Source organism: Lissotriton vulgaris, chromosome 4_1, assembly GCF_964263255.1.
Source record: "Lissotriton vulgaris chromosome 4_1, aLisVul1.2, whole genome shotgun sequence".
In the NCBI taxonomy this organism is placed as follows: domain Eukaryota; kingdom Metazoa; phylum Chordata; class Amphibia; order Caudata; family Salamandridae; genus Lissotriton; species Lissotriton vulgaris.
This window is the reverse complement of record NC_141691.1, coordinates 1,027,297,786-1,027,317,577: the sequence shown is the minus strand read 5'-3', so window position 1 is coordinate 1,027,317,577 and position 19,792 is coordinate 1,027,297,786. Positions and strand designations below refer to the sequence as shown.

The 19,792-nt window shown below is 44.1% G+C and overlaps 1 protein-coding gene across 1 annotated transcript in view; it reads right to left on the bottom strand.

The window, feature by feature from the left end:
• ADAMTS16 (ADAM metallopeptidase with thrombospondin type 1 motif 16) overlaps nt 1–19,792 on the bottom strand; it is a 975,864-nt gene that overhangs the window by 92,566 nt on the left and 863,506 nt on the right. Inside the window, exon 20 of the mRNA XM_086965269.1 lies at nt 6,663–6,857. Coding sequence (XP_086821395.1) covers nt 6,663–6,857 — 195 coding nt within the window. The remainder of the gene's footprint in view (nt 1–6,662; nt 6,858–19,792) is intronic.

The following is a 19,792-nucleotide window of genomic DNA, read 5'->3' as shown; positions in this document are numbered from 1 at the left end:
GTGTCAGGCCTAACCCAGCCAGTTCCTGTTGTTAAACCGGCTAGCTTGCTCTCTCAGGTCAATCATGGAAACACCAGTATGTCGATTCTGAGTCGACAACGACCTACATCAAGTACACCAATTAGAATTGATTTGCCCCCAGATTCGAGCCCGTATGTTGTGGTTCTAGCCGGGGTACACGAACATCTTAACACCAGAGAGTGGTATTGTGAAATTATCGAATACTTACTCTAATAAACCGGTTGCTCCACCCTAGAGGTTTATAAGACGCAGGCTAGGGGGGCGATCGTCTATGGCGGGGAACTCTGGGGATATTCATGCAGGACTGAAATGATAAGGATAGAAAACAAGTTTATAAGACAATTGTTGGCCCTACCATCTAGCACTCCTCTCCTGCCCTTAAGGCTTGATCTGGGGCTTAGGCCCATTAATGAGGTGCTAGCGCTCAAACGTTTAAGGTTTTGGCGCAGGCTCTGGGTGACACCGGAGCTCCTAAATTATAGGCAGGAACTTGCAGAATTACTGACTCTTCCTGGGGTAGGGAAAATTCCATGGCTCAGATTTATAAAAAATGAATGTTCAAGGCTAGGATTACATATACTATGGTCTGACCCAGAGAAAGGTTCTACAATGATCACCCGAAAAAACCTTACGAGGATTTACTATGAAGCCAAACATACTGCGGCTTTGACCAATTCCAAAGTCGGCACCTTACCTACTTCTTTTTTAACTGTCAAAGATTTTTATTTCTTTGAAGAAATCATGGATGAAATTTACCCTGTCTTAGCGAGAAAATTGTATAGTCAGTGGAGATATGGTGTTTTACCCTTGCGAGCTTTGACTAACAGGAGGTCTTCAGTAGCTGTGGAAAAATGCCCTGGGTGTAACTGTGACAGGGAAAATCATCTGCACGTTGTATTCTTCTGTCCAGCTTATTGTAAGCCCAGGAAGTATTGGTTAGTACCCCTGTGCAAGAATTTGGGTTTTATTCATTGCAAGCATGCCTTTAGAGTTTCAAAACAGACACAACTAGACTAATTGTTTTTGCTGTGTCGCAATTTTTGGTATCAATGTGGCGCAAGCGAAGGTTCCTGATTAACACAATTTCGATATGAACTGGACTGCGAATTAGTTGGATTGTTTTATATCTGTAATAACTTATGCTTGTTACACTGGACTGTTTTATACTTGGTATAATTTTTACCCGCCACTTTGTACCTTTTTAGAAACGTGAGAATCTCCTCCTTTTTCGCTTCGTGACTTGAAATTGTTTACCATGAATTACTGTATGTATATGTTGTGCATCTTTTATGGCATAGTGCCGAAATAAAGATTTTTATGATGATGACTTTTACATTTAAGGTCATGGGGTAATGACAAGGGCTTTAAACAACATTATTTCTTTAATACAAGCACATAAACAATTAGCTTCTTTGACAGTGCTATCAGCTATCTAACAGGCTCTACAGTGGACTTAGAGATAAGCATCTGTCATCCCTGTCGCAACTGTTTTCTCATATAGTTAATGGGGCATCAGCAAGAGTATAAAGACTATCACTTCCCAAGATGTGCTTGTAAAAGTGGTCCAAATCGATCACTGGATAGAACTAAAGTTAGTCTTCAGGAAGGCATGCCTGAATGATTGCGCCAAGCATAAAGCTTTGAGCCAGGAAATCTGCAGAAACTGCCATCCTGGCCAACCAGGACACTTTAATGAACAATCGCCAATTTGATCAAAGGTTTTAATTTGCTAAAACTTGGATGATGCACCCTGGGACTTCGAGGTCCCAAACAGTGGAATGCCTAGAACATTTTCCCTGGAATGAACTAAACCTGCGTGCACGTCAGGGAACACACATCAAACTCAACTATTAAAACCTGCCTTTAACTGACCTTTTCGTAGATCAAGGAATTGAAGAAAGCAGGGAGTGTCCTGAATTTAGGTACCCGTCTGCTTCTTAACACACAACTATAGTGCACCAATCATAGTGCTCTGAAGTGACCGAAAGGAGAAGTTCAGTGCTTGATAAAACTCACAAATAAATATTAGATACATGTATGTTTGACACAGTTTTTTTGGAAGGTGATGAATTTGTTACGCATTCCGATTGCAACACGAGCGATTCTTCTCTAAGGTTTAGGAAGTAAAGTAAAGTAATATATGGTGCATTTGTAGAGCGCTACTTGTCAGGGTTGTGAGGGTTTCCAGGCGTAGGTGTGTGGTGCGGCTGACAGCACATGCATACAACAACCCTGAGCAAGGTGAAACGTTGTAGCAAAAGGGCTCCGAAAAGGCCTCCTCAAAAAACAGTTTTTGGATGGCTGTCAAAAGCAAGATCATGACTTCGATGAAAAAATCACATCTGAGGAATAGTCAATTAATAAAACCTTTCACTTAAAGAATAGTGAGTTTGGTGAGGTTCGATTTCTCTGTTAGAAAACTAGGATGGCAAAACCCTTTGGGTTTCCTTAGAAACCTCACAGACGAAGATATCCGGGATCTCATGGTTATATTTTACGCCCAGAAGGTAACAGGAAAGAATATGTAATAAAAGCTCTATGATTACGTCTGATTAATTCATTTAGTTAATACGAAATGTAAAAAAAGAAAAAAAAATGTTCTCTCTCTTTATATAACAGTATTGGAAAAATACATTCAATACTTCCCAAAAATCTTGTTGTCCAATTTACAAAACAAGTTCAGGAATCAGTGCATTTTAGGCTTTACCTGCATTTCTATAGACTTACAATATTCTCTGTTAATGAAAAAAATGTATTATTGTGTTAAACTTGCATGTACGCTTCCACTCCCCTATACTTACTCGAGCAGATTGTCTTCTGCGCAGTTTCAGGACTGGCATTTAACTTTTTGGTCTATTTATATTCACATTCCTGTAATTAAATACATTAACCTAGACTGCTTGGGAATATGAGGAGTGTGTGCCATTTCACACCAAGTTTGCCCACTTGTTCATGGATTGGTTACCACTTAAGATAAGTGTGAAAAACCATTGAGATTGTTTGTCAATATGCACAAAGTGGGTGATGTTAGTTAGAATCTCATTGGTTGCCCCCTCTGACCTCCCCTATGAACACCATTGTGTCCACCATCACCCCATAACTTACAATTGTGGACTATCTGCCACACCGGTGCTGGAATCTGTGATGTGAGCATACATGTCTGCAGAGACTTCTATGAGTCAGGATTATTTGCTCTCGTAAATGTACACAGTAGTGAATCTTAAGACACAAACAGGATTAGTGGAGTAGTGCCTAATGTGGATATTTGATTAGTTTATACAATCTGTTGTTGTATTTCTCAACTTAAAAAAAGAGCACTCCTGAGATCATTAGTTCTCTAGACGGTAGGAATTTGTTTTTTCTTTAGTAGAATGTAAGACTCCTGAGCTGCAGTCTTTCAGCAGAAGAATAACTTGAAGGTCCATAAACCACAAGGTCAGTAAATACCACTGAGCCACTGGTGCTAAGAAAATGCTTTTTAACGAGGCACCACAAACTTTCTAATATAGCTTTGTGTTAGACCTGGCATCCTTGGCATGGTTTCTCCTGTCTTTTTGCCTCTACCTTCTGTATTTTTGACTGTGTGTTGGACTTCGATTTTGCTAGTTTATGTACTCTGGACACTTTACCACTGCTGAATAGTGCTAAAGTGCAAGTGCTCCCTGTGTAAATTGTGATTATAATTGGTTATCCATAACTGATATATTTGATTTACTGGTATGCCAATAGTAAAGTGCACTGTATGTGCCCGGGGCCTGTAAATCAAATGATATTAGTGGGCCTGCAGCACTGATTGTGCTACCCACACAAGCAGCCCTGCAAACATGTCTCAACTCTGCCATAGCAGTGTCTGTGAGTGCAGTTTTCTCAACTTTAGCGTGCAGTTTTAAACTGCCATGTCGACCTAGCCAGTGCACCCCACTGCCAGGCTCAAACCTTCCCTTTTCTTCCATGTAAGGCACTCCTAAAGTAGGCCCAAAGTAGAACCATGGGCAGGGTGCAATGTATGTGAAAGGTATGACATGTATGGGTGTGTTTTACATGTCCTGATAGTAAAATACTGCCAATTTAGTTTTTCAATGTTGTAAGTACTATCTCTCACATAGGTTATCCTTGGTGCTGCCTTGTAACATCATACAAGTGTAATTTTCAATTGGGAAAAGATGGAGATTTGGAATTTGTATTCCCTATACTCATGATATAAAAATATATATTTTAGTGAAGTTGGTTTTTAAATTCTGTATTTGAAAATGCCACTTTTAGAAAGTGGGCATGTTGTCCCTTACCATCCTGTGCCTCTGCCTGACTGGAATTAACCTCTGGTTTAGCCTGACAGCTGGGTTGTTTGTGCATTCAATTTAGACAGTCACACAAAGGGAGCTAATGTGTGCTCTGCATGTCCTGATGGTCCATTACTAGGCTGATGGGCCTTCCAGAGCGAGAGTAGTGGGAGGAGTTGTCACTGACACCTGAATAGAGCTGTGCCTCTCACAATGCTGTATCCGCCCACCTGTAGTGTGTCTGGAGCCAAGGCAGGTCAAAGGAAGATCTTGTGGACAACACAGACTTATACTTCAACTGCCAAAAGGGGTATATGTATTGGAGCTATAACCCCAGACATTTAAAACACACTTGTACTGAGGACTATGCCAAGAAGAAGAGCTGAAGAGCTGTCAGGAGGAGTACTGCCCCTTTGCTGTGTGTTGCTGTGCTAGTTTGGCCTGCAGGTGCTGCTTCTGTCTGTGGGTAGTGAAAGAACTGGACTTTGATTTCTTGTATCCTACTTTCCTAAGGTTCTCGAAATTCCACGCATTACCCTTCCAGCGCCATTTACCTGTTGCAAGCTTGCCGAGCAGTTGAAAAGCCAAGGCATCTCCGCGGTGCAGCTGAAAAATCGGTGTCGCGCCTTTCCACGGTCCAAAAAACCACTGCAGCTCGAGTCCAGAGCCCTGAGTATCCAATGTCCGAGACCCCCGCGCTGACTTCGACGCAGGCCCTTCTGTGGATGAATTGACACATTTCCTGTGTATTGAGTGGAAATCGACACAGTGCCTGTTTTGCAGCAGCATTGATCCGCAGTGCCTAGATTTTCTCACGCATTGCACCTGTGCGCCAAGTTTCCAAAGCATCGCCCTGCCGAAAGGTGTCACCTCTGGAAAACGATGCATCACTTCTCCTCACAGAAAGGAATCAACGCAACACTTCTCCTGCATGCAGCAGAACTGAAGCATCCATTCCCCTAGGACTCAAGAACCAACGCATCACTGTATTTTCTGATGCTTTGCTCCCTTGCAACTGTTTTTCGACCTGGATTTTGCGCATCAAAGGTACTTTGTGCTAAAGTCAATGTATCCATAGAGTCCTATGGACAGAATTGCTTAAACCTTTTAAAAGTGATATTTTTGAGTTATGTATGTTGGATTGTTGTTGTTTTGTTCTTGTTTGGTTTAGATATAGATTGTTTATTTTTCTAAACTGACTGGTGTCCATTTATAGTGTTTTTACTGTGTTACTGTGTTCATGTACAAATGCTTTACACATTGCCTCTGAGAAAAGCCTGACTACCGGTGCCAAGCTAGCAAGGGGGTGAGCAGGGGTTATCTTGGGTTTGTAACTCCATTACCCTGACTAGAAAGAAGGGTCTCTACTTGGACAGGGTGCACACCACTGCCAACTTTTATAACTCTTTGTCTCTTCACAAGAGATTTATAAGAAATCAGAAGGGTTTTCCTAGGAGACTGGCATACAGGTCTGAACCCATTACTACAGCCTGAACTGTAAAGTCCTATTCTTTCAGTAGGCCCCAACAGAAAACTGGTGCGTGAAGGGGCTTAGAATTTCTCTCAGTTTCCTCAGTGTCACCACTATTGTACTCTTTGAGTCCTTTCATTTTAATATTAACTTTGTTTGTGACCTATGTTTGTATTTAGATGAAGAATTATGTTTCCTTGGCACACCTTTCTAAACTCCCCTAGAAGCTGATACCCGCAACACTTATCATTCCTTTGAGACTGGCATTTTACCTGGCGGACACTTGAAAGTAAGTGCTTATATCTCTATCAACAGATACTTTTGCTGAACAGCAGGTGCTATTTCTCTAGAATTACACATAGCCTTGCTTTTGTTCCTCCGTTATGCCTTTAGTTTCAAGTTTAGTCTCCCCATAACTAGGGCTAAATAAAACAAATGCAGAGAGTGTGTTATTACCCCCTTCTCCCATGACCAATGCTTCTCCGAGGCTTCCTTTTGTATACTCAATGCCTTTTTCTACGCAAATCAAAGTTATATCTGGCTGTGATATTAAAGGGGGCTGCAGCAATGAGGGTGTTGTGACACTGAAGTCTGTATTAAGACTGTATGAAGGAAGAGTCAAACAGAAAATAGTTGCCAGCTTTCTGATTCTTTGAGCACAAACACATATTTGTTCCCAGATGTGGCCACCTTGATCTAATCCTGCCTATACAACATTGAGGGCAAAATATGAATTTAATTTTAACAGTAATTGTTAAAAGTAATGTACTAATATCTATCATCTCCTTTTTCAAGCATAAAAAATATAGTAATATGGATTATTTAAAAAGAGGCTTCCCACGTCTAGTACGTCCATCTAGATTCTTTTGCGCATACTTGGAGCTACTCACCTCTGACCAGTTTGACACAAACCACTGCAACTTCTTGTGCTTGTGGCAACGTTTCAGTACACAGGCTTCTTGAGTGACAGGCTTCTGCTCCCTAGAGCAGGCTGCATCTGACAGGATGTAAGCTCGCGGGGAGGGGTTGGTACTCTTGCAGGCGACTGTTCGTTTTTTCCACCCTTTTCCACAGGTGCGCGAGCACTATAATGAAGAAAACAAGATTTAATAAGAACATTATCTTAAGACCACATGGTAGAGTATGTGTATACGCTGACGGTCTTAAAGAAGATAAAACGCATCAAATGTTTCAGGATCTTTGCGAAAACATTTACAAATATCAACATCCACTCTATTGCTTTACCAACATATAAAGGAATACATATTTACTTACAGTTCCACGTAAAACCCTCTGACTCCCCACTAGCAGTAATATTTGATATATAAGTGAATAACAGCCTGGTGAGCTGAAAATTAGATTTTTTTTTTTCGTGCTATTGCTATACACGTAATACATCCACAGTGAAAGTATCTGGGATGTGCCCCTATTGGCAGTGCATCCAAAGACTGTGACCTTAACCCTGAACATTTTTCTCTTCTCGAGATAGTTGATTTAACCCTTTCCCTGCTGATGACGGAACCGCTCCGTCATCAGCTGCGGTGGCGCTGTGCTGATGATGGAGCGGTTCCGTCATGGCCCGCTCGGCGCTCCTGCGCGGCGCGAATTCTGCATCTGCGCTGAGCGTTCCATTGAGCGGGGCGGGCCATGACGGAAGCGCTCCGTCATAAGCACAGCGTAACCGACGCTGGTGACGGAGCGGTTCCGTCTCCACCACGCGGCCGCCGCGCGGCCGCCCCGCCCCCTTAGCACTGCGGTGGAATAGCCGCCGCAGTGAAGGGGTTAAAGAAGGCAGCACAATATCAAACTGTTCGATCTTACCTATCAGCTTTGGGTGCATGTGCCTTCCCTACACCGGAGATAACATTGGCCTGTATGAAACTATTACCCATTGGTTGGATAAAATGTTTTCACATTATTATTCACCAAGGTGAAGCAAGTTTTGTGATGAACAATTTTTGAAATGTGTTTTTTTTCATATACCTAAATAGGAAAGTATCTGAGAACTCTACATTCTTCAAAGGCAATAGCAAATGCATTATGACCAGCGGCGGCCGGCACAGGTAAATGTGGTACGGTACGGCAGCGGCGGGGTGGGGTGGGAGGGGGGAAAGCCGACAAATGACGGAATAGGTATAATTAAATAAATAAATAATACCTAGTATGTCGTCTGTCGGCTTTCCCCCTCCGGCGCCTTGTCCCGCCCCACCACACTTACCTGTGCGAGACGCAGCTGATTATGACAGTGGTATTTCTCATAATCTATTTTTGATATGATCACAGAAACAACTGTTTTTTTATCTCTCAGTTGCTTGCACATAGGTTTTATGTCTACAAACCTGCCAAAAAGCATGTTACAGTGAAGTGATGGCAGAACATAGTGAATCTTCTGGTTAGGTTTGCGATAAAACATAGCTTCTATGATCTTAGCCTTGCTTTCGAAATTGGGGCTAAGAATGAAAAATGATAGCACTTATACAAGGGCAACAATGAATTACATGTGTTCTGGACTACAAGGGCATTGCAAGCAAAACAATAGAATGGAATGCATATAGTGTCATTACCAATGGTTCAGATGAATTTAAGCACTTCCATCCATCTGTTTTTTCATTTTTAAATGGGCCCCCTAAATTGTACAGGTTTGCCAAAATTGGGTTCTGTGTTTGCTCTGTCAAAGGATTCCAACTGCACCTTTTTAAAGAGGACCCACAATTCTGAAACTGATATGGAGTTACCAAGTAATGCTGATTTCAACAATGTTTTCTGAACAGCTGTGCGGCAAACATATCAGTACATATATTAGGCAAAACAAGAGATTTGCAGTGAAAGTATCTAAAGAAGTACACTATTGGGTCACTTGTGTAGCTAAATTTGAGGTAAAGGGACATGCCGAGACACATAAATAGGCATCCTGCGGTATCAAATATAGGATTATGGGGGCATACGTATCGATTGAGAGAGAGAGAGTGTAGGACCCAATCCAGAAGCCGTAAATGGTCTATATTTACTGGTAAAAGCTTCTGCATCTCTCTGAAGTTCAATATTTGTAAGTGGAGTTAAAGTTACACCCCCAGCACTTCAAGCTCAAAGATTGGAATGGTTGCTCTGCACATCCAAAATCAATAACCCAAACTTGAATGTTAACAAATCTTTCAATTTTCATGGTAGCATTGGCTCAGAATGGGTAAGTCCAAGTAGAATTATTTAACCATGTCAATATTACATTTTCTTATGTGCGCTTGTTTGTTGCATGCATTTCTATCACCATTTATCAAAAGTGCCCAGATATGCTGCTGACTGAAACTTTCCATTAAAAAAAATATGCGGCATGTTTGCGGAGGAGGCTTCTTGATATTTTAGTTTTCATAAAATTTTAGTAATTGTTTACTGTGCATAGCGGGACACGCCATCATGATTTAAACATTTATTTAGCTCTATTGAGTCCTTTATTTAAATATAGGGGATTTTAAAAGCAGCAAAGGAGCTGCTTTAGAGTGATACCAAGAGAGGACAGGTGGTAAAAGAGGAAGCAGGCAGTTGGGAAAGTAGAAGGCCATGTCCCTGTCAGAACCTGGTTCAGAGGGCTATGGGGCAAGCAGGAGTTACTGGACCCAACCATGGTGGATGAGGCCTTTTTGCTCCTGATGTCCTGGGGTACTATGGATGCTGTTCAACTGGGCTAAGCACCCCTTCTGCATCTGACTCTCAGTTAGGTAGCGCCGGACAACCAGTCAAGGTTCCTTTGGAGGAGCACGGATAAAGATCAATGAATGTGACTCATAAGTCAACGTGCAAGTGCCACAAACAATAAATCAATGTCCAACCAAATACTTGTTTTGATATAAAAAGAAGTATTTTTATTCCAACTCTACACATGCAAAGGTAAAGAACATTCAAAAGCAATAACACAATCCCCCTTGAGGTCGGGGTTCTGGTAGTGGTCAGGCCACTTCCTGTTAAACTAACTTTAATGCAAAATGTTCAATGTTATTCCCCATTCATCAATGCCCACATCTAGAGAATGTAAATGATTAGGCCATACTCGAGAGTTCTTCCCTCAGACTCCTTTTGGGAAGTTCAGTCACAAGAGTCGTTGGGGTTGCAGTAATGATGGGAGTATGTCACTGGGGCCTCAAAGGCGGTATGGGACCCTTCAACGGTGAGCAAAGTTCTGCTCTGGATAGGCAAAGTCGGGCTGTACGTGATCACAAATGTCAGTTCCCGTCAGGCTCTCTCTGCCAAGCCACGCTACTGGCTGGTTCTAGCGATCAGGGTTGTGTTATGTTCCATATAGGTACCATAATATAGGCCCGGGTAATATCATACCACTTCACCTACATTACCTCCCTTACACTACACAGTAACAAGCTTTTTAGGATTGAACATTTACCTAGTTCTAGTCCTGGGCGCAGAAGGAGGGTTTTTCCCTGAACAATAGCGTCCTATAATTTCATCAATAGACTCACACAGTATGAATGAATATTCTTAAGGGTTCTTGGAAACCAGGCATGGGCTACAACACCTGCATAATATCTACATACATGGTTCATCCCATACGTCATCCTCAAATCCAGCAATGGATAATATAAGAAACAAGGGACAAAGGAACCCGAGATACTTTCTGTATAAATACAGCACAGCTTACTAGGCTTAAATAGAGGAGACAGAGACTTCCCAGCCAACACACTGACCAGAGACGCTGAGGCTCCTGCATGCAGACCCTCCAGCTGACAGTGCTCTAACACATCCCTCACGGGGTGTCCAACTCGAGACCAGGACGGGGTCCACACTCCCTCACTTCAGGTAATGGGGTTAGACTAAAACCTAGAGGAATTCTTGGCTTCACATCTACCCACATGCAAGATACACTTAGGTACATCTAGACAGGCATCGTAGGAGTACGAGCTTTCTTTTTATCATGCATTTTATCTTCATGTATGTATTCATGACTTTTGCAAGATGGTAGAACTGTACTATCCTTTTATTTTCACGCTACTGTTAACCTCTTCAATGCTAATGACAAGGGTAACTCGTCATGCACTGCCCAATCATTTCAATGGAAATCTCATTATATGTGCTGAGCACCCTTAGCGTCAAAGTGGTTAATTATATATCTGCTACTGTCTAACAGTGCTTGCTGTACATCTATTATACACTAGAAGAACAACTGTGCAATAAATTCTTATTGTAAAAAGCCCAACTGTTTCTTTAGTTTAACTCTCTGAGACCGAATAAGTGAGCACGAGTGACTGATCGAAAGGTAGTACATTGTTTCCACGATTCTTAGGGATCATGGTTGTCATGTTCTAAGGTTGCAAGAAACTATTCTCGCCCTGATAAGAATTGATTCTAGTGGCACTGTGAGCTAGCTAATGCAAACAGGTTAACATTCTTGGTGGGAGTGCTCGGAACCAGCCTGCAACCAAACCCACAGTTTACGTTATCCGAACTCACAGACTCTGTATAAGATATATAGGAACTACATGACAGTTGTTCTCACTCCGGTGATAGCAAGGTAAGTCACACTTCCCTTCGTAGGAGGAAGGGTTGATCTCCTTGCTCTGACATGTCTCCTGCAATGTCATTTGATCCTCAGTCCTCCTTTGGTGCAGTACTCAGAATGCGGGCTGGACCCGCCTTGGTCACAGCAGCAGTTTCTAGGTCCCAGTGACTGCCCTATCCCTGGGACTCAGCATCTCCCGTGGTCCCTCCTGGCATATGGTGTCGCCGCCACGGCACTCAAAAGTCCAGTCACACTTACCTGGTGTTGATGTTCACAGTGACCCCCTTTGAAGCACATGGGATCACCCACAACAAGGTTGAGCAGGCCTGGCACCCACCACACAAAATCTCATTCCTCAGCTCAGTGCACTGCTATCCTTCCTGGCACACAGGGTTCACAGAAACAATCCAGCACATGGGCTTGGGCCGATCAGTGCAAGAGTGGATTCCTCACACCTCCCACAAGGAATCCTCATGGTAGGGCCCCACTATGGACAATGTTCTTTCAAACACTCTTCTCTTCCCTACAGGGCACACCAGTCTTGGCGAGCAGGCAGGCGCAGGTGCACCAACTGCCTGAGCAGGTGGTCTTGTTTTCCCTATGTGATGTCCCCTCACCCAATAGGGAGACTAACAGCCAGGGACCCCAGTCCTGGTCATAGTCGAATTCTTGCAGTGCTTCCTTTCCTCACCAAGCCCATCTGGCTCCTCGGATGATGCCAATATTTGGAGTGTCAAACTCCCCTACTTATAGTCCTTTTCCAGACACAAAATGTAATTTAGTGTCTGAGTCTTTGAGGTTTTATGTTGAGGGTCTGTGTTTGTGAAATGGACATCTTTCCCCTTTCTTCTTCCTCCTCAAGGATACCTGGCAAAGCAGGCAGGAATCCGAAGCTGATTTACCCGCAACAACATTCATGGGAGTGACAAGAGTTCACACCTGGATGTCAGCCACAGTTATATGTGCATCAAAAGACATATGTCCATGCCCCTTCCTTGTGATTAATCATTGAATCTAAGAGCCTTTTGAAATGCACATGGTGAGCCTTGCTCTCCCATCCTGATGTACATGTCCCTCTCAGCTTACTGGAATACAGCAAGACACAAATCCGTTGTAGGGGATTCATCTACTCCTCAAGTTTTCACCAGGCAGGCCGGTGTTAGACCTGGCATGCTTTGGTGTATTCCCCCTATCCTTTTGCTTTTTGACCTCCTGAGTTTGATGTTGTACTGGACTTTGTTTTTACTGGCTTAGTGTCTCTGCGCACTTTCTCAGTGCTATTCAGTGTTAAAGTACAAGTGCTCCTGCTGTTAATTGTGTTTATGGATTGGTATTTCCATGATTAGCATATTCGATTTACTAATAAGTCCTTAGTAGTGTGCACAGGTGTGCCCAGGGCCTGTAAATCAAATGCTACTAGTGAGCCTGAACCACTGGTTGTGCCACCCACACAAGTAGCCTTTCAAAGGTGTCCCAGACCTGCCACTGCAGCGTTTGATAGCAGTGTTTACCGCCATGTCGACCTGGCAAGTGCACCCACTTTTCTTGGAATCCTGCTAGGTGAGGAGATGCTTAGCCTGGTTCTGGAATCCACTGCCTGTGGCGCAGCAACTAGAGCGGCTGACTTTGCAATGTGGGGCTCATGGTTCAATCCCCAGCACCGGTGTCAGCTCAGCATCATGCGACTCTTGGTAATACTTCACTTAATCTCTCCGACGGCCCCCAGTGCATTGAGACCCTTAGGGGTGATTAGTTTGCACTTTACAAATATTGGGTGTATTTCCCTTTTCTTAAATGTTAGGCACCCCTCATTTAGGCCCAAGGTACCCTCATCGGCAGATTGCAGAGTATGTGAAAGTGTAGCACATGTACTGGTGTGTTTTACATGTCATGATAGTAAAATAATATGTATTTCATTTTTCACTATTGGAAGGCTATCTGTCCCAACATTGGAGATGCCTTGTAACATCTTACAAGCGTAACTTTCCATTGGGGTAAGATAGATAAATGAAGTTTAGGCTTCCCGAACTTAGAATTTAAAAATAGGTCTTATAGTGAAGACTATTTTTATACTGTGTGTTTGAAAATGCCACTTTTATAAAGTGATCATTGAAAACAATGGGGTAGACCCAAATAATCAATAGGACCTGGGTAACAGTAATTATGAAAGGAAAGTGGTCCTAGATATAGGTTTTAGACACGACTAGTGGTGTAGATGTTATTACTTCATATTCAACAAAAGATCAGAATGAATCTGAATGTACAAACACATGGAGATGTATTGCAAGTTTAAATCAATTCAGGAAATGCAATAGATGCAAATGAATGTAAGTAACCCAACACAGTAATATCAACAAATGCTACTGCAGTTTATTTACAAATTCATAAAATCCAGCAAAGGGAAAAGTGGAAAGGAAAAGGAGTTGGTGCTCGAGTGAAGAAAAAGTAAAGGGATAGATTTAAGGGTGATTGAGTGCAACAGAAGGATTATTTATACATTGCACAAGTAAAGCCTACCCATTTACAATCTATATACAATTTTGTACAGGGGGACAGGGAAGGGCAGGTGTAGGCTTTAGGGAAATGAGGGGGGGGATCGTCGACGTTTCGACCCTGGCGCAATAGGGGGAAGTCACGACCTCTGCTGCGGGTCTTCTTCAGGACGGAAGTGGGGGCAGGGGACGGGGAAGCACCAATTAAAATTGGAACTGTGTCACGATCCCAGATCAGTTGGGCGGTACACCTCTAGCCAAGAATTTCAACTCAGAATTGGGGTTCGGTCAAGAGACAGTATGTCCTCAATGGGCACTCAAATTCCTTCGTGCCTAGTCCGATATCATGATGGACACTGTAACAGATGACTGAAGGAGAATTATGGTTCAAGTAAATCTTGGTTTGGGGTTTTCGCTCAAAAATGTACGGAGACACGGCAGCAGTAAGTCAGGTAGCTCAGAGAGTCCCGGCAACTTCCGTGTCACGTGACCGGTGGTCCTAACCGGTCACGTGACACGGAAGTTGCCGGGACTCTCTGAGCTACCTGACTTACTGCTGCCCGTGTCTCCGTACATTTTTGAGCGAAAACCCCAAACCAAGATTTACTTGAACCATAATTCTCCTTCAGTCATCTGTTACAGTGTCCATCATGATATCGGACTAGGCACGAAGGAATTCGAGTGCCCATTGAGGACATACTGTCTCTTGACCGAACCCCAATTCTGAGTTGAAATTCTTGGCTAGAGGTGTACCGCCCAACTGATCTGGGATCGTGACACAGTTCCAATTTTAATTGGTGCTTCCCCGTCCCCTGCCCCCACTTCCGTCCTGAAGAAGACCCGCAGCAGAGGTCGTGACTTCCCCCTATTGCGCCAGGGTCGAAACGTCGACGATCCCCCCCCTCATTTCCCTAAAGCCTACACCTGCCCTTCCCTGTCCCCCTGTACAAAATTGTATATAGATTGTAAATGGGTAGGCTTTACTTGTGCAATGTATAAATAATCCTTCTGTTGCACTCAATCACCCTTAAATCTATCCCTTTACTTTTTCTTCACTCGAGCACCAACTCCTTTTCCTTTCCACTTTTCCCTTTGCTGGATTTTATGAATTTGTAAATAAACTGCAGTAGCATTTGTTGATATTACTGTGTTGGGTTACTTACATTCATTTGCATCTATTGCATTTCCTGAATTGATTTAAACTTGCAATACATCTCCATGTGTTTGTACATTCAGATTCATTCTGATCTTTTGTTGAATATGAAGTAATAACATCTACACCACTAGTCGTGTCTAAAACCTATATCTAGGACCACTTTCCTTTCATAATTACTTTTATAAAGTGGGCATTTTCTTTCTTAACCATCCTGTGCGTCTCTGCCATTTGTGTATTTCCCATCTGGATTTGGAATGATAGGAGCTGGAGACGTGCATTCACTCTAGATATACACAAATGGGGGTTGAGGTGTGCCCTGACTTTCCTGGGTGACTCATAGCCAGGCTGAATAGACCCGGCTGCAGCTAGAGTAGTGGGAGGAGTTGTCACTTGCAACTGAATGGATTGTGGTTGCCTTTCACAAAGCTGTCGCCACCTTTTGGGGTGAACCTGGACCGAGCCAGGCAGATCTGGTTTATGAATGCCAGAGGAACTTTGTTGGTAACAACTTCAATGGAAAAGGTGGTATAAATATTGGGACCCTCACCCAGAACCTTGGAACTCTAGGGGATAAAGAAACTTGCCAAGAAGAAGAGCTGGAGAAGCTGTGAGGAGGGACTACCACTTGGCTATGTGCTTTGCTGTGTTGGCCTACAGTAGCTACTTCTGTCTTGGACAGTGAAAGGACTGGGCTGAACTTTCTACAACTTCTTCTTCTGAGTATCTCTAAGGGCTTGAAGTAGAGCTTGCCACCTGTTCAAGAAGCCTTAGGTACAGCAAAGACTTTGCATTCCTCTGGGTACCGTATCTGGGACTGTGAGTCTCAATTGCAGGGGGAAACAGCAACCCGACACCACCACAGAGACCGCTGCTTGCTTCCTGACCTGAAGGCACCTCACACAGCACTGCAGGGGACACCGCCGGACTTTGCAATGCAACCCTGTCTCACTGATGACAATGGCCACCATCGAGCCGCCGCTTGCACCACAACCTGTGGGCACCGAACTCCACACTGCCTCACTTCACTGCACCACCCTAGTCTCACCAACAACACCGCTGCAAGCTAACATCAATGTTATGTTATATTATGTTATGTTAAACTCTTTTATATAGCGTTCGAATCACCGGGGGGCATCTCAGCGCTTTACTCAGAGTAACCTGATGGGTGGACAGCACAGGGGTGGAGAGACTTAGAACAAGAATGCCTTTAACTGTTTTCTAAGGACCAGGTATGAGGGTATTCCTCGCAAGTAAGCTGGGAGACGATTCCAATATTTGGGAACAAGATAGGAAAAGGCCATTCCCCCAGACCTATGGCGTCTAATGCAGGGCACCTGGAGCAGCTGCAGCGCGCTGGATCTCAGAAGGCGGTTTGGGGTGTATATTTTTAGTTTCTTTTGGAGATAAAGGGGGCCCTGACCCAGAAGAGCGCAGAAAGTTAGAAAGCAGATTTTAAAGAAGGCGATCTGTTTTATCGGCAGCCAGTGTAATTTCCTCAATAAAGGGCGGGAGGCGAAGCCTGCCGGCATGTTGAGGACCAGCCTGGCCGCCGTGTTTTGGATTACCTGTAATTTCGTCAGAGAGGTAGTTCCAACCTCTGCCAATAAGGCATTCCTGTAATCCATGCGGCTCATAACTAAGGCTTGGGTCAGGGTTTTGCGATGGTCCATGGGGATGGAAGGTAAGATTTTTCGAAGTAGCCTGAGCCTATAGTAACAGGCACCCGAAACTGAAACTACATGATCTTGCATGGATAGGGTATGGTTTAATTTTATGCCCAAGTTGTTAACACATTGCTTGGGCATTGGTGACGGGCCTAGTCTGCCTCATGGTTTGGGGGCACCTCTTGTAGGTTACACATTGCACCGCCCTGTCCCACACCATAGTCTCTGCCTACCAATGCCAGCCCCATCGAACGCCAATTACCAACGTACACCATTGCTTGCACCATGACCATCAGCACTGCGACAAGCACTGCCCCACTTTGCACCGCAGACCAGGCCTCACCACCACCGCTTGACGACTGCCACGGAGCCAATGCCTGCACCTCGACATGAGGGGCACAGCATCCGGCACCACTCCGCTTCACACCACAACTTCGACAGCCACAGTCGGCCAGAACAAAAGGTTATGTTTGAGGGTCTTCCAACACTGCAGCCGGTAGCACCTCTGCCGTCGGCCGGAACCTTTTGATTGTTTGGAACTATTTCTAAAGTCTATTTTTGTTTATTCGTATCTTCAACAACTTGTATTTTTATCATTTGGTCTTGTTTTGCACAGATCAATATTGGCTATTTTTCCAAAACTGGTGTGGTGTCCTTTTGTAGTGTTTTCACTTTATTACTGTGAGTTTTGGGCAAATGCTTTACACATTGCCTCTGCGATAAGCCTGACTGCTGGGGCCAACCTACCAAGTGGGTGAGCAGGGGTTATTTTAAAAAAGTGTATCCCCCTTACCCTGATAAGAAGGAATGGTCCTTACTTGGTCAAGGTGCAAACCATTGCCAGCTAGATACTCCCATTTCTAACACCTGGGTTTCCCAAAATGGAACCTAAGGTCCCTAATGTAATGTACTTGTGCAGGCACACTTCCACTCAGTGTACAACCACAGAACTCTTACTGCATTGCACTTTTATCCACATCTATGATGCCACCACAGCAAAACTACATTCATCGAATGAACTCAGTCTGTGCACACTGTTCAATGCTGCAGCCTTTCTGGTTTGTACCAGAGTGCATTTTTTAATAGCACAGATTGCCAGCATACACACATTTACCATGTGCACACTGTACCGCACTTCACCCCTTGTGTAGTGTACTTCTTGTGAGCACACATATACTCGGCACATTTCCATCTCGCACGCACTTCCACATCTACCTGATGACGGACAGGGGTGATTTAAGCACACACCAACAGATTTTTACAAAAGGTACGTGATTCTGTAGACCTCACCCACTGACACACGGTAAAAAGGTCCGGTGTCAAAGGTCCTGATTATTGCACTGTATGCTGCGCTTGTGCTGCTTATCTCCTGGCGATGGCTGTAACCTTCCACCATTATGAGGGCAGTGCTTAGGGCGGCCCTCCTTGCTCAGTAAGACCACAATCCATGAAACAGGCCAATGTCATGGCGCACATGCATGATCCGTGTTCACCTATGACAAAATATCACCATTAGGGATCCAGTCAAGAGTACAGTTGGGCACTCAGGGCAGGGGTACCCGTCACTTACAATGCAGAGCACTTTTACCCCCCAACAGTCCCCTTCATGCCAATGGCCAGGAGTTTAAGACGAAGCATGTGGAAAGGCCTGAATGAGTAGTCTTGTTTATGTGCAATCATACATTTTGTTTTAAGAAAGTCTCAGATGTTTTCTGATTCAGCCAAACGTGTGTAGAATCCAATTGACTCTCTAATTAAAGAGAGGGACCCAAAAAAACAAAGAGGTAGAGTTCCAAAAGACAATCTGTCACAGAATAAAGTCCCCTTTGGAACAATTATAAGCAGGCAAACACACTTACACATATCACCTTACTAATTAGTACATTCTTTCAAATTTGAGCAACACTAAAGATGATGCGAAAATAGTCAGAAATCATAAAAAAGTACACAATTTATTATTTAAAAAAACCTTTACATTAAAAATGGGTAAACAATATATCCTAATACAGTATATGCAGATAATAATCACAAGGTGGGAACAAAAACAACACAATGGTTAGGAGATAAAAAGGGATACTATAATACAATCTCAGTAAATCATATTCCAATTTTATAATTATATCTGTCCAATTGGAAAAGTTGTTCAGTCCAATGATTTAGTGTATCCCAATACACCAGTGCCAGCCTCTCACACTGCCACCAGTGCCAGCTGCTCACTCTGCACCAGTGCCAGCCTCTCACACTCCCACCAGTGCCTGCCGCTCACTCTGCCACCAGTGCCAGCCTCTCACTCTGCAACCAGTGCCAGCCTCTCATTCTGCCACCAGTGCCAGCCGCTCACTCTGCGACCAGTGCCTGCTGCTCACTCTGTCACCAGTGCCAGCCTCTCATACTGTCACTCACTCTGTTACCAGTGCCAGCCTCTCACTCTGCCACCAGTGCCAGCCGCTCACTCTGCCACCAGTGCCTGCTGCTCACTCTGCCACCAGTGCCAGCCTCTCACTCTGCCACCAGTGCCAGCCTCTCACTCTGCCACCAGTGCCAGCCTCTAATACTGCCACCAGTGCCAGCCGCTCATTCTGCACCAGTGCCAGCCTCTCACACTCTCACCAGTACCAGCCTCTCACTCTGCCACCAGTCCCAGCCTCTCACACTGCCACCAGTGCCTGCCGCTCAGTCTGCCACCAGTGCCAGCCGCTCACACTGGCCAGGTTTGCTACACTCCTTCCCAGTGCCAGTTCCTGTACAGTGATGCCACCTATATCACACTGTGCACCAATGCCCAGCAGTGCCAGCTCCGTGCACTGCCCTCATGTCTACGTCAGTCCCCCTCAGGTAGTTGATGGAAAGGTTTAGACTCCTTGGCCAGCACTAATATTTGTTCACTGTCTTGCAGCTTATCTTTTTTAGCCTACGTTTTCACATGAAATCCCCTTAACTCCGTGCCCAGAATGCATGTGAAAAGGTACAGTCAAAGCGCTATAGCGTAAGATGCCTACTTCATTCCATAAACCCCTCACTACACAAAAGCCAAAGCAATTATCGCCATTAAGTAGGGTTCGATGAAGCAGCTGAAGCAATTAAGACAATTAGAGACGCGGCTGAAATTAATTGGGGCCTCTTCGCAAAGGTAAGTTTACACATGTACATTTACTCAGGGCACAAGTCCTAAAAAAAGAAGTGTGGGTGCTGTCGTCACTACAGG